General features: G+C 50.1%; 1 protein-coding gene across 4 annotated transcripts in view; it reads right to left on the reverse strand.

Moving 5' to 3' along the window:
- Positions 1-4,279: 4,279 nt before the first annotated feature.
- Positions 4,280-12,668, reverse strand: part of FKBP5 (FKBP prolyl isomerase 5) — a 90,815-nt gene continuing 82,426 nt past the window's right edge. For all 4 annotated transcript variants that reach the window (XR_013999003.1, XR_013999004.1, XM_081140159.1 and 1 more), the window contains 3 exons: positions 8,578-8,763; positions 5,690-5,929; positions 4,280-4,785 (listed from right to left, as the gene is read on the reverse strand). Coding sequence is in view for 2 of the 4 variants with exons in the window: in XM_081140159.1 (XP_080996285.1) it covers positions 4,678-4,785; positions 5,690-5,929; positions 8,578-8,763 (534 nt within the window). In the remaining 2 variants the exon portion in view is untranslated. The remainder of the gene's footprint in view (positions 4,786-5,689; positions 5,930-8,577; positions 8,764-12,668) is intronic.

Raw genomic sequence — 12,668 nt, forward strand, 5'->3', positions numbered from 1 at the left:
TAACTGGAAAGCCAAGTCAGATGCCTACAGGAAGAAGGTATTTTATGGAAACGCTGATCCAAGCAGACCCGGGTCAGAAACACTTAGTTCCTCAAGAAAGGCCGACACGTAACGGGCTGTATTCGTAACGCGACAACTACGCCAAGTTTGAAATACGTGCCCCGGGATCCCTTGCGTAACGTTGGGTTAGTAAGAACCACATGATCTTGTGTGAGATTTGGAAACAGCGCAGCAGCCACATCCTTCATGCATCTGGGGGTCAGTGGGGAGAGGGTGAAGCGCCTGGCACGCAGGGAGCGCTCGGCGGTCTGACCCGTCTTCGCCTGTGGCTGCAGGACAGCGTTTCTTACGCACTGTTCTCCGCAGCTGGCACCTACCCTACTCCTGTGGCAGGTCACTGAAGATTTCACTCCTCGCTCTGGAACATGTGAAAAGGGCCGGGTCCCTCCACGCACGGCTATCGAAGTGTCTGCAAAATGAGCTGCGTACGGAGGAAAACCTTTTGCCTTTTCTCGCGCGAACCAGGTTCCAAGGTTGGGGCTGGCAAGGATCTGGCACCTGCCAGGGGTGGGGAAAGTCCGACTGGGGGCCTAGGTCTGGCCCTGCTGAGGAAACGGCAGGCGGGGCTCGAAATTCAGTAAATCTAGGAGCTTTTTTCACAGCTCATTTTTAAGGAGGTAATTTTGTAGGGCCCACGAATTATAAATACCCAAATGGCCGTTGGCAGAAAAAAGGTTCCCCACCCCTGATCTAGAGACAAGGATCTGAGAAAACAAGAAGCCAAACGCGGAAGTTCCTTATCTCAACCTGGAGCATGGGGTTGAAAAGCGCAACACGCCTGCCCTTCGGGTGCTGGTGGCGCCCACACAGCTTTCACTCAAGCAGAACGTGCGGCCCACGCTCTGTGCCGTTTCAGTTCCACCCAGCGCTGAGGGACTTTGAAGGACCACCACCATCCCATCCCACAGGCCAAGAGATCCACGCTTCAGGCTAGAAAAGGGCCCATCTGGGGTTGTATGAGGGCATCAGGTGCCCTGGACGGCCAAGGGGCAGACGCCTTACCGCTGGGTCTTCACCCTTATGACCAAAGTCCTCGGGGATCCCTGTATTACGGACTCCGCTCCACTTGTGCATCTACGGGAAGCAGTGGGCTCCAGCAGGACGCTTCTTCGGAGCTACATTCAGTGACGGCCCTTTTGTCGTGTATCATTAAGGTCACACGTAAATTATGTGCGGTTATAGGTCGAGAGAAATGACGCAAATGTAGCAGCATCAAAATTATTGTTCCTTCTCTGTATCTTCTTCCTACCTCCCCCGAAACGTCAGAAAGTCTGAGAGAAATCTGAGGGCGCCCCGCGGGTCCCCCCAAACATCTGCAAGCCATCAGAGGATGTCCTTTCCCGTACAGCTCGCCAGTCGTTGCTATCCACACACCTACGCAGCCAACGAGGGACCGAACGTCAGCTGGGGGGGGGGGGGATTCTGAATTTTGGGATTTTGACGGAACTCAAACCCAATGCATCTGCCACCAATGTCGGTGCCAGTCTCCCACACGTTCTAACGCGCATATTAAGAGGGGTCCCGTGTTGCTAGAGAGACCAAACGGGTGTGAGCAAAGCTCTCCACCGATACTCCCCACGCTCTGGAGCCTGGAGCAGGCTGCCCCGGGTTACCCAGGCCGCCAGTGTACAGCCAGAAGCTTTCCCTGGCTCGCCTCGGGCTCCCCAGCGCGATCGTTACTTGCTTCGGAAAGATGTGGAAACGAAGGGAACTGTGTCATCACTAAACAACTTAGCGGCCAGAGGGGAGGACTCAGATCCAGAGACAAGCAAGGAATTCAGAGAAGAGACGGCGCCTGGAGCCCGCACCGACCTGGCCTTCTGTAGGCCTCGGTGGTGCCCCGGAGAGGTGGCACTGCCCCCGCTCCTCGCCCCCTTTTGTGGCGTGTGAGTGACTCACAGCATGTGGCCTCTTCTCCCGAAGCCTTCGGGGTGTGTAACCGTGAGCATCCGAGGAAAGCCGCTGCTTACGAGAGGCGGGCCCAGCGCAGAGCATCACCTGGCGTAGGCTGGCGTCTCTTTCACATATTTATTCAAGGGCAAGTGAAATCTCTTCATTTCCCAAATGAACCCAACTGACAATCACTTAAAACGGTGGAATCCCCACTGGGAAATGAAACAACAAAACCCTCTTGTTTCTGGTTATTTGGTTCATCTGAACAAAGACGCACCATCCGCAGCCTCGGCCCGACGCCGATTCCGCGCCGCGTCGCAGCGAGGGCAGGTCAGCGCCGTCCTTGCAAGTTCCTGTCTCATTTCCACGTGGGCCCCACTGTAGTTTTCCAACCCAAATCTTTCCTGCAGGCTGTTTAAGCAAAACCAAGAACAATGTGAAATCACATTTTTCGTGTTTAAGGGGCATAGAAAAAGTGCATCTGAATGGTTTTTAAAAAATGTTTTTAACTCATCCCCCTCCACACGCAGCCTAGAAGACAGTCCTCAAAGGCACCTGCCGGTCTCCGGAGAGCCTGGCTGAGGTCACTGGATTCGATACAAGAACCTGTTTCCTTTGTCCAGCGGTGACGGGCACCTGCTGCGTTTGCTCAGACCCGCTCGCTCTCCTCCACAGTCCTGCCTGTTCCCCCGGTGACACGTACACACGGGGGAGACGGTCGCAGGGCTCATCTGATTTTAAATACTTTTTTGTTTGTTACCTGCAAAAAGTTAACTGGCCTTTATAGGATCAAATCTCAATCCTGGGTGGAGCCACACTCTGTCTAGTCAGCAGAGCTACAAATGCTAAACGTTTAGGCAAGTAAGCAAAACTGACTTTCGCTTTTCATATTTCCCAGGTAAGATTTGGGACTTTTAAAAGAAATCTCTCATGGAAAAAGAAAAAAAAGCATGAACGAGAATTTAAAGGGATTTTCATTACCTTTGACGGAAAAACACAACTTAATTCCATTTGTTCCATGGAGAAGACAGGTATAAAAGGAAGTGATTGAGATTTAACGTGGGCTCTAACCTAATAATGAAAGTGTTTTGTTAAAAACACCATAAAAATTAAAACCAGGATTTGAAAACGTGAGACGTTGCAGGTTGAAGCGAATGTTCCCTGGGCTGCCAAGTGCGTTCCCGAGGTTTCTTGGGCTGTGGGAACAGGAGGCCAGGCTCCGTCTCGTTTATCCGTAAGGGCTAAAACTCAACCGCGTGCCCAGGTTTAAGGCTTGCCCTACTCAGTGCCCAAGTATTGGAGCTTGTGAGCTGGATTTACCTGCACAGGCAGCTTTTTTCAATTCTTTTCCCCAAACGTCACCAGAACAAAGCAGCTCCCGGCCACGGAAAAGAAAGCCACCGCGCGTCGGCCTGCAGGGAAAGCCCCAACGCTCAAGAGCAACCAACCACTTACTTTTTCAACCCCACAGATTGTTTTAAAAAATTCAGCTACTGCCCTGGCCAATGTGGCTCAGTTGGTTGTGCACAGAAAGGCTGCAGGTTCGTTTCCTGGCCAGGGCACGAACCCAGGTTGTGGGTTGGATCCCCGGTCCCTGCACATTCGGGAGGCAACTGATCAATGTTTCTCTCTCCCTCGCTCTTAAAAAAAATCAATAAAAACATATCCTCCAGTGAGGATTGAAAAAAATTTTTTTTTTAAATTCAGCTACTTAATAGTAAAAAGTCAAGGATTTTTTTTGTTTAGTCTTTTTACATGAGAGAGGAGTGTAAATAAGTTCCATAAACCAGTACACAAATGTTTATGAGCCAGTAATTTTAAAAAGACAACCAAAAAAAGCTGCATGGATCCTAAAGGATATGTCGGCTCAGAGGTTCTGTAAGAGCAAGCCTGCCGTTCCTAGGAAGGGTTAGCGCGGAGCCGGGTAGGGGCGGCCCTGTGCTCACCGAGGAGCAGAGGAAGGGAGCAGGCACGATTCTCATCACTCTTCACATTTCAGCCTCAGAACTCTGTCCCAAGCAGCCGATGCTGGTGCAGAAGCTCCCTCCGCTCAGTCATTGCTGAAGTGTTTGGGGAGGGGCAGGATTCCTGCTCGGGGACAGGCTGGGCTGGGGGGGGGGGTCGCTCTCACAGGGCTGCGTCAGCCAGCAAGTGGGCTCTGAGCTTCTGGAGGTCAAGTCTGTGACCCGGCTATGGACCTGAGGGGACACCAGACCCCTCTACCATGGGTTCTGTTGGTTAAAAATACAACAGTTGCATTCGTAGCGCTAGTTACTTAAAAAACAAGACTTCACCCTCTTTTCCCCCATCCAACTGTAAGACAGGAAAAATTCATTAAGCATTTATTTTTAGGTTTCTGAATTGCTATTAAAATTCAATCAAATGTAAAACCTAACAGACAGCCCCAAATTGTTAGGAGTATCTCACGGGACCCTGAATTGGGCAGTGAAGTTGACATGAACTGAAATGAGCTGGACTCCGCTGTTGGCTGTCTCCGCCCCAACAGTCATCTGTTTGTTCCCCCGGAGTGGTCCCATGCCACCCCTCGATGAGAGCGCTGGGCAGCAGCAGGGTGTGGTTTTTGGGAAGCTACTGGTTTTGCCATTTGCTTCCAGAATCACATAGACTATGACGAACTTGACATTGAACACTGTTTAGTCCTGAGTTGGGGAAAGCCTGGGGAGGGGCCGAGTTCATTAGGACTCTTCCCTCCTTTGCCTGGTGTCATACATGGCCTTTCGCTCTCTCTCCTTCCAGGGCTTGGCTTCTGGTTTCCTTTTCATTGGTGACCCCTTCTAAAGTCTTCTTGCCCATTGCTTTACTGGCCTCTTCCTGAGGAAGAAACAGTGAAATGCTCAGTTAGTTCCTGGCCCCACAGACCACAACAGGTCCCCCACGAGGGGGCAGAACAAGGACTGGACTGAGGTTTCCCGATTGCGTAAGCCAGGCTGCGCTGCCAACAGTCAGAGCGGGAGTGTTTCCTTTTTTTAGTTAAAACAACTAGCTTGGCACTGTTTAATAACCAAGTCCACGTGACAAGCAGGTTGGGAGTGAAGGATGAGCTCAGGGGCAGAACACAACTCGTGGCAGGAGAGGCTGGCCTCTCTCATCACCTTTGCCAGGGTGGCTCCCGAACCTCCAAGCAGAGGGCATGGCAGTGGGCTTCCCCACCACGGCCCATTTTCTGGGAAAATTGGAGGTCTCAACATGAAGGTATTATCTGGAAAAAACCTGATGCACTTGATTTTTAAAAAATAATAAAAGCTTTTGCCTGGCTGGTGTGGCTCAGTGGTTGAGCATTGACCTATGAACCAGGAGGTCATGGTTCGATTTCTGGTCAGGGCACATGCCAGGGTTGTGGGCTCCATCCCAGCAGGGGGCGTGCAGGAGGCAGCCGATCAATGACTCTCTCCCCCTCTCCCTTCCTCTCTCCAAAATCAATAACAACATATAATAAAACAAAAAACAAAAATAAGAGCTTTAGCACATGTCTATGGAATTAACTTTCCTCACCTCCTGCAGGACACATCAGTGCCTCTACTACGTGCCTTGGTGAGCAGAGCAGCCCCTTTCTACCTCTGGGCCCAGAGCCCCTCAGGGCAGCTCGGAAACTTTTCCCTAGTCTCTGCTTCCGGGCCACGGAGCTGTCCCCGTGCCCAAGCTTCGCCTTCTGAGAACACAAGTCAAAGGCAAGGTCAGTTCTGATCTACCTGGCGGCAGTGGGCTCTGCACACACCTTGGCATCCTGCTCTGCAAACTTGGTGAACATGTTGGCGTAGATCCTGCGGTCCCGCTCGTTGTGCTCCTTCGCCTTCCTCTGGCACATGGAGATCTGCAGTCTCGCGGCCTTGTTCTGGGGGTTGACCTCCAGCACCTTCTCAAAGTCACCCCTGGCCGACTCGAACTCGTTCATGAGCAGCTGGGCTTCACCCCTCCTGTACAAGCCCTTCTCGTTGGCACTGTCCAGTCCTAGGGCCTAGAACAGATGGTGTATGTTTTAGAAAAAAATGATGTAACTTGTGGGAATTATAAAGAAACTCAGTATTTAAATAACTTACTAAAGCCCTCTGGCCTTAGTTAGACAAAGCGTACTGAAAAGATGGGCTCAAGGTTACTGCATACTACTCATCAAAACACAACTACCCAAATTAATTTCAGTTTTAATACAATTTCTATAAAGATCCCAAAGGATTTGGAAGGGGGATCTTGAGAAGTTCGTTTTAAAGTTCAATGAAAGGAGTAAATGCCCAAGAATGGCTGAGAAAATTTTGGAAAAATGAAAATAAGAGGGAACTGAGTTGCCTTACCTGAGAAAAAAAATATACTGTTCATTTTTTTAAAAAGTAAACCTAGTTGGAACAGGTTTTGCAAGTACTGAATGGGATTATTTTTATACTCTTACGGTGGGGAAGACTTCTAATTAGAAAGGAAAAGGCAGATTTGACTCTGTAAACACTAAAACTTTCTTTACAGAAAAAGATACCATCAATGAAGTTTAAAGACACATAAGGGGAGCAGGGCCTTATCGTCTCTACTGTCAGACAGAGGGTTGATAGTGATCATGTACAGACTGTCTCAATCGATCGAAAACAAAGAAGGCAATTCACAGAAGTACAAATGGCAAATAAAGAAAACGTGCAGTAAGAAATGAAGAAAAATTTTTTGTTGCCAATAATACTGAGAAAAAAAACCACTGATAATATTCAATGATAATATATATTAAAATTTAAAATGTTACTGTATTAAAACAATCATGTCTTTTGACCCAGTATTTCCACTTCTAGGAATTTATCCTATAGAAACAATCCCACAAGTATGCAAAGAGAGACACCACATAATTTGATATATCAAAACCTGGAGCCCAGTTGGCAGGGCTCTGGCTGAGCGTCGACCTAGGATCCAGGCGATCAGGGTTCGATTCCGGGTCAGGGCACATGCCCAGGTTGCGGGCTCGATGCCCAGTCGGGGGCGTGCAGGAGGCAGCCGATCATTGACCCTCCCATCATTGATGTTTCTATCTCTCTCTCTCCCTCTCCTTTCCTCTCTGTGGAATCAATAAAGATATATTTTTAAAAAACAAAACAAAAACCCTGGAAATTTACCAAAAGGGATCAGTTAGATAAACCATAGATATGTACAATGGATACTAAATAGATCTTTAAAAGAATGAAGGAGAGTTATATGATAGATTGATAAGATGCAGAAAAATGTCCTCGTTTTATAAAACTATGTATCTAAATCTATATATTCTAATTTTATTTTTATTTTTAAAAAATATGTCTATTGATTTCAGAGAGAGGGAGGGAGAGGGAGAGAGATAGAAACATCAGTGATGAGAGAGTCATTGATCGGCTGCCTCCTGCACACCCCCTGCTGAGGATCGAGCCTGTAACCCGGGCACGTGCCCCGACCGGGAATCGAACGGTGATCTCCTGGATCACAGGTCGCGGCTCAGCTGCTGAGCCACGCTGGAGTATGTGTGAGATGAATGAGTGGTTTTGGGAGAGACAGTCAGTGGGAATTTTATAAGCTTTTACTTTCCTGTATGTTTCCATAATTCTGACTTCTGAATAACTTTATACTACTATAATAAAAAATAGAGAAGCGAAAAGCTTAAAAATGTGATTAACAGTAACTTTTTTTCTTAGGCAAAAATTGAGTAAAATATGATATTCTGGGAACATACTGATCCACAAAACTCAAAATCTTAAAATTCCAAAATAATCTTACAAAGAAGGTATGAAATTGTTGCTTCTTTCTTACCCTTTTCTGTTTATCTTTAAGGTACATGCAACTATTGGCTTTTACCCACAGCGTAACACACACGGTTCACTCTGAGAGCAGACACCTGCCTAACAGCCAGCGCCCGGGGACACGTGTGTAAAAGCACCAGAACCACGCTGCAGACGGACTGTCCCGGAGCCCCGGGCACGAAACACACCGATGCAAAAAGGGGGAGCGCTGTGAAGCTGGGTGGGCCTTTCAAATTATTTGTGTGTATCCTTAATCAGGGATAAAATAAATAACAAAACGTGACTTCTTTATAGATCCTCTACATGAGCCACTGGGACCTGTTACATGCAAGTCCTGAAAAGCTTAAGATAAATCTGTTCTTATTAATGTGAACCTGAGGAGCTATATGTCTAATCTGATACCAAGTGCTACAGATTTAAGACAGGTCATGGATAAAAATTGTTAAATTTTATCAAAACTTTTATTCATGCCCTGGCCAGGCGCTCAGTGGTTAGAGCGTTGACCTACAGACCAAAGGGTGGTGGGTTTGAGTCCCGTCAAGGGCACATATCTCGGTTGCGGGTTTGCTCTCCACCCCGATCAGGGCAAGTGCGGGAGGCAACCAGCTGATGAGTCTCTCACTCGATGTTTCTCTCTCTCTTCCACTCTCTAAAAAAGTAATCAATGGGAAAAACATCCTCAGGTGAGAGTTAAAACAACAAGAACACTTTTATTCATAAGGTATTATTATAAATGGTCGAGGCATCAGAGAAGTCCTTCGTTAAAACCTTTCTGAGTTTCCCAGTTCGTGCTGAGAAACGGATAAGCCCCAACAGTCAGTAAGGCCGGGAGAGAAGCCGGCCCGGGGCGGCGGGGACGCGCGGGCCCTACCTTATCGCAGCACTGGACGGCCTTGGTGTACTCGCGGAGCTTCAGGTAGCACATGGCCAGGTTGAGGAAGGCGGCGAGCAGGAAGGACTCCGAGGCCTTGGACTCCTTCTCCGACAGGCCGTACTCCATCTCGAGCCAGGACACGATCTTCCCGTACTGAATCACCGCCTGCAAGTACTTGCCGCCCTGCGGGAGAGGAGCGGCAAATGACTCTGTCCCCACGGAACGCGGCCGGGCGCGCTCGGGCCTCCCCGGGCACCAAATCCTCGAATGGAAACCCGCCTCGTACAGGCCCCGGGATCCCATCATTTCTTTTGTTCTTAGGGTGGCTGGCCAGGCACCTCTTCTTCCTGAGGTCGCAGCGGCCCGTGGGCTGGTCCAGGCCAGCACGGCCCAGGCTGCTCCCCCGCACGCACCCTCGCCCTGCCCCCAGGGGCAGGTGTCGCAGCGGGAGGGCAGCAAGGCTTTGGGGTCACGTTCTGCGGAGCTAGTATCTGCCTGCCAGCCTTCCAGAGGCTGGTGAGTAGCCTCAGGCCACGTCACTGGCCCTCCTGGGGGGGAGGGTCCTTCTCCTCTGCCCGGGACATCAGCACTGCACAGCAGGCACATTCCAGCAAATCTTTAGTGATCTAAAGCAGGGGCCGGCAAACGTTCTGCGAAGAGGCAGGTACTGAAATGCAAGGCTTTGCAGGCCACACTCTGTTACAACCCTGTCGCTGGCACTGCAGAAGCAGCTGAGGAAACAGAGAAATAAGTGGGTGTGGCTGTGTCCCCATCGAACCCGCCCTCGAGAACAGGCTGGGGTTTGCTGACCCCTGTCCTATGGACAGTGGGAATACACACAGTTGAACAGCAGCATCCAACAAAAATAACTATGAAACACAAATCGCAGCGGTGTCCGTTAGCTACATGAGAAAAACCTTTCTCTTAATCATGCTTTGCCCTTACCTGACTGGCAGAATTCGAACACACTGTGAATAAGTGTAATTAATTCTTGTGAAAATGAATTATACATTTGCTCTATATAAGAAATGATGGGGCCGAGACAATGTGTGTGCTGCCGTTTTAGGATGAATGAGAGAAAGGTGACCATAAAGCTCGAAAGCAGGTGACACATCTTCCCGGAGGGCAGCCAGACCATGAGGACAGTAAACCCAGTGTGAGCGACACAGTGTCAGTGTCAAATTGAGATGACGTCGCCAGGGTTCATGGGTCAAAGCAGGGCGCCCACTCCGTGCAGAGGGTCGTGTCTCCCCTCAGGTGCTCCTCTCGCCACGCCTCACTCGGCCACTAAGAGAATCGCAGAGCAGGTCTGCGGACGTCCCTGTCCCTGTCCCCGCCGTAAAGGACTTCAGAGGGCTGGCTTAAGAAATGAGCTCCGCCCGCGGAAGGAAGCCCTGCGGTCCGCTTTCGGCGAGGACGGGGCAGGCCGGTGCCAAGTGGAGAGCCCGGGTCTGAACCAGGGGGAAGCTGCACCCCCAGGGCCCTCTTCACAGGGAGGACGGGCCGGGGCGGCAGAGGGCGCCCCGCTTCTGCTTTACAAAGGCAGGGCAGGCGGATTCGGGGGGGCTTCTGGAGGCGGCTCCTAAATCAGCGTGTGGGCCTCGCCGCTGGGGAATTTGATACGGGCTGTAAGAATATGAAACCGGGCCCTTTCATAATAAATGCTGAAATTCTTAAGGAAATACTATTGTGCTTGCTATGGACTGAACTGACCCCCCATTCATATGCTGAAGCCCTACCCCCAATGTGGTGTTTTGAGGTGGGGCCTTTGGGAGGCAATCAGGTTTGGGGGGACTCTGGAGGTGGTGCCCTTGTGGTAGAATTAGTTTCCTTGTGCGAGACACCAGAGAACTTGCTGCGTCTCTCCCCCCACCCACAAGCACCTAGGGAAAGTCACGCGAGGACCAGCACGAAGGAAGCCACCTGCCAGCCAAGAACAGGGCTCTGCTGAGACCCTGCTGGCACCCTGACCTTGGGCTCCATCTCCGGAACTGGGAGAAGTGAATTCCCTTTGCTTAAGTCTAGTCTCAGGACTTTATTACGCAGCCGAGGTAACTAAGACACTCATTATCTTTTGTCACAGCCAAAGGCTCACCTCTCCTTTTCTGGCCACTACAAAAATAAAAGGAAGAAAGCCCTCGCCCAGTTCCAGGGTTCCTCTCCGTCACCCTTCTCCTGCTGGACTGTGAGCTCCCTGAGGACAGGAAGCATGTTCCATCCCTTCTGGAGTATCGAGGGTTTAGCACAAAGAGGCCCTTCATGCAGGTTTGCTGAATAAATATTAAGTCTAAGGACTATAACTAGGGAATCCAAAGTTGTTCTATCCCTGGGAGCGACACGGAGGTGGCAGGAATGAAAGGTGTCGCTCTCGTTAGATAAGGCAGGGACGGCTTCCCTGCTGTGCCTAGTTCCCTCTCCCCCTCCCTGCTTCGTCTTTAACGTACCGTTACCTTCCCGACGATCTCCCACTACACTGTTTCAGGGAAAGAAAAGAGGAGCCAGGGAGCGCACAGGCCAGGTCTCAGCACCTCGGCAGGTTGTGGCTACGGGTTCTAAACAGAAAAACAGCAGCAGCCTCCTAGCAGCTCCTTACGCTGAGAGGCCACGTGAATTTCGTGAAAGCTCTTTCATATATGATTCTACATCATTTTCTTTAGATCTCAACTTCCAATGAGCACAGGTATTTGTTTTGTGGTACTTCTGCTTCTGATGTGCTCACACAGGAATCCCCCACGGGGATGACGGTGGCCTCCGGGACATTTGGCCATGTTTGGAGATGGTTTTTAGTTGTCGTGACTGGAGGGGTGTCTGTACTAGCGGCATCTAGTGGGTAGAGGCAAGGAATGCTGCTAAATATCCGACAACGACCATGACAGCCTCCCAACAACACAGAATCATACGTCCCCAAACGTCAGTGCCGAGGCTGAGAAATCCTGCTCTAAGAATGTAAGGCCCTGGCCGGTGTGGCTCGGTGGGAGTGCACCAAAAGGGGGCAGGCTCGATTCCCGGTCACGGCACATACCCAGGTTGTGGGTTTGATCCCTGACCGATGTTTCTCTCTGACATCAATGTCTGTCAGTCTCTTTCTTCCTCCCTCCCTAAAATCAAGTAAAAAGTAAATAAATAAATAATGTAAGAGAAAGAAGTCAGGGTTGACTCTCACGAGTTTTTTTACCCTAAAATCCTAGACTCATAAATGACTTATTTCTAAATCATAGCACTGGTTTCCTGGTTCAGCAAGGGCGGTCAAAACATAGTAAAAGCCCAGTCTGTCTGAAAAGGGTTCTGGGGCTGAAAGACGGTCCCTAAGCAGCTCGCCGTGGGGATGCCTTCCTCCCACAGAGCACACGGGGGCGCCAGAAGCACACGTCCCTGCCCTGTCCTCAGACTTCCTGCCACCGCCTGTGTCAGAAGAAACTCTAAGCGGGTGTGACAGTGAACGCTCTGGTCCTGCTGAATGCTGTCAGCTAGGGGGAGAAATGAAAACCATGTCTGCTTAACTGCCGCGCACAATGCCTTGGCGGGATGGCATGTTATCTGGGCTTGATTCTGTCTAAGCCACGAAAGAGAGGCCTCTCCCGCCTTTCTTTTCTTCAGTGCTCAGAGGCTGATATGAGGAATGCACAATCTAAACAGCAAAACCACTCACAGTCGGCCGGCCACAATTCAACTCTCCTAAGGGGAGAGATTTACCCACTTCAGTGAAAACCCAATCGCAGGTCAGTGGAAGTGGAGCTCCAATGTCCTCATGGCCTGACATGCACATTTTAATGTCACCTCTCTGCTGTCACCACAAGTCTGGACTCTGCATGTGCACAATGCTCCAAGTCAGCCCCCGGAAAGACGAGGCCCAGGAGGGCAGTGTGGAGACTGAAACCTGCCCTGAAATCTCAAAAGGGAATGTGGACAGGAAATGACCCACTGACCAGTTTGAGGCCTTTGGGCTAAAGCCAGGCTCACTGCCAGGATCTTTTACCTATAATTAGGGAGGTGCCTCCGGGGAAGTGTTTGGTAGTACAAAATGTTCAGAGACATTCTGGGAGAAAAGTCTTAGGTCAGTGGTTTTGAACCTTTTATGAATTTTCCCC

Source organism: Miniopterus schreibersii (genome assembly GCF_964146895.1).
Source record: "Miniopterus schreibersii genome assembly, chromosome: 6".
NCBI classification, from domain to species: Eukaryota; Metazoa; Chordata; class Mammalia; order Chiroptera; family Miniopteridae; genus Miniopterus; species Miniopterus schreibersii.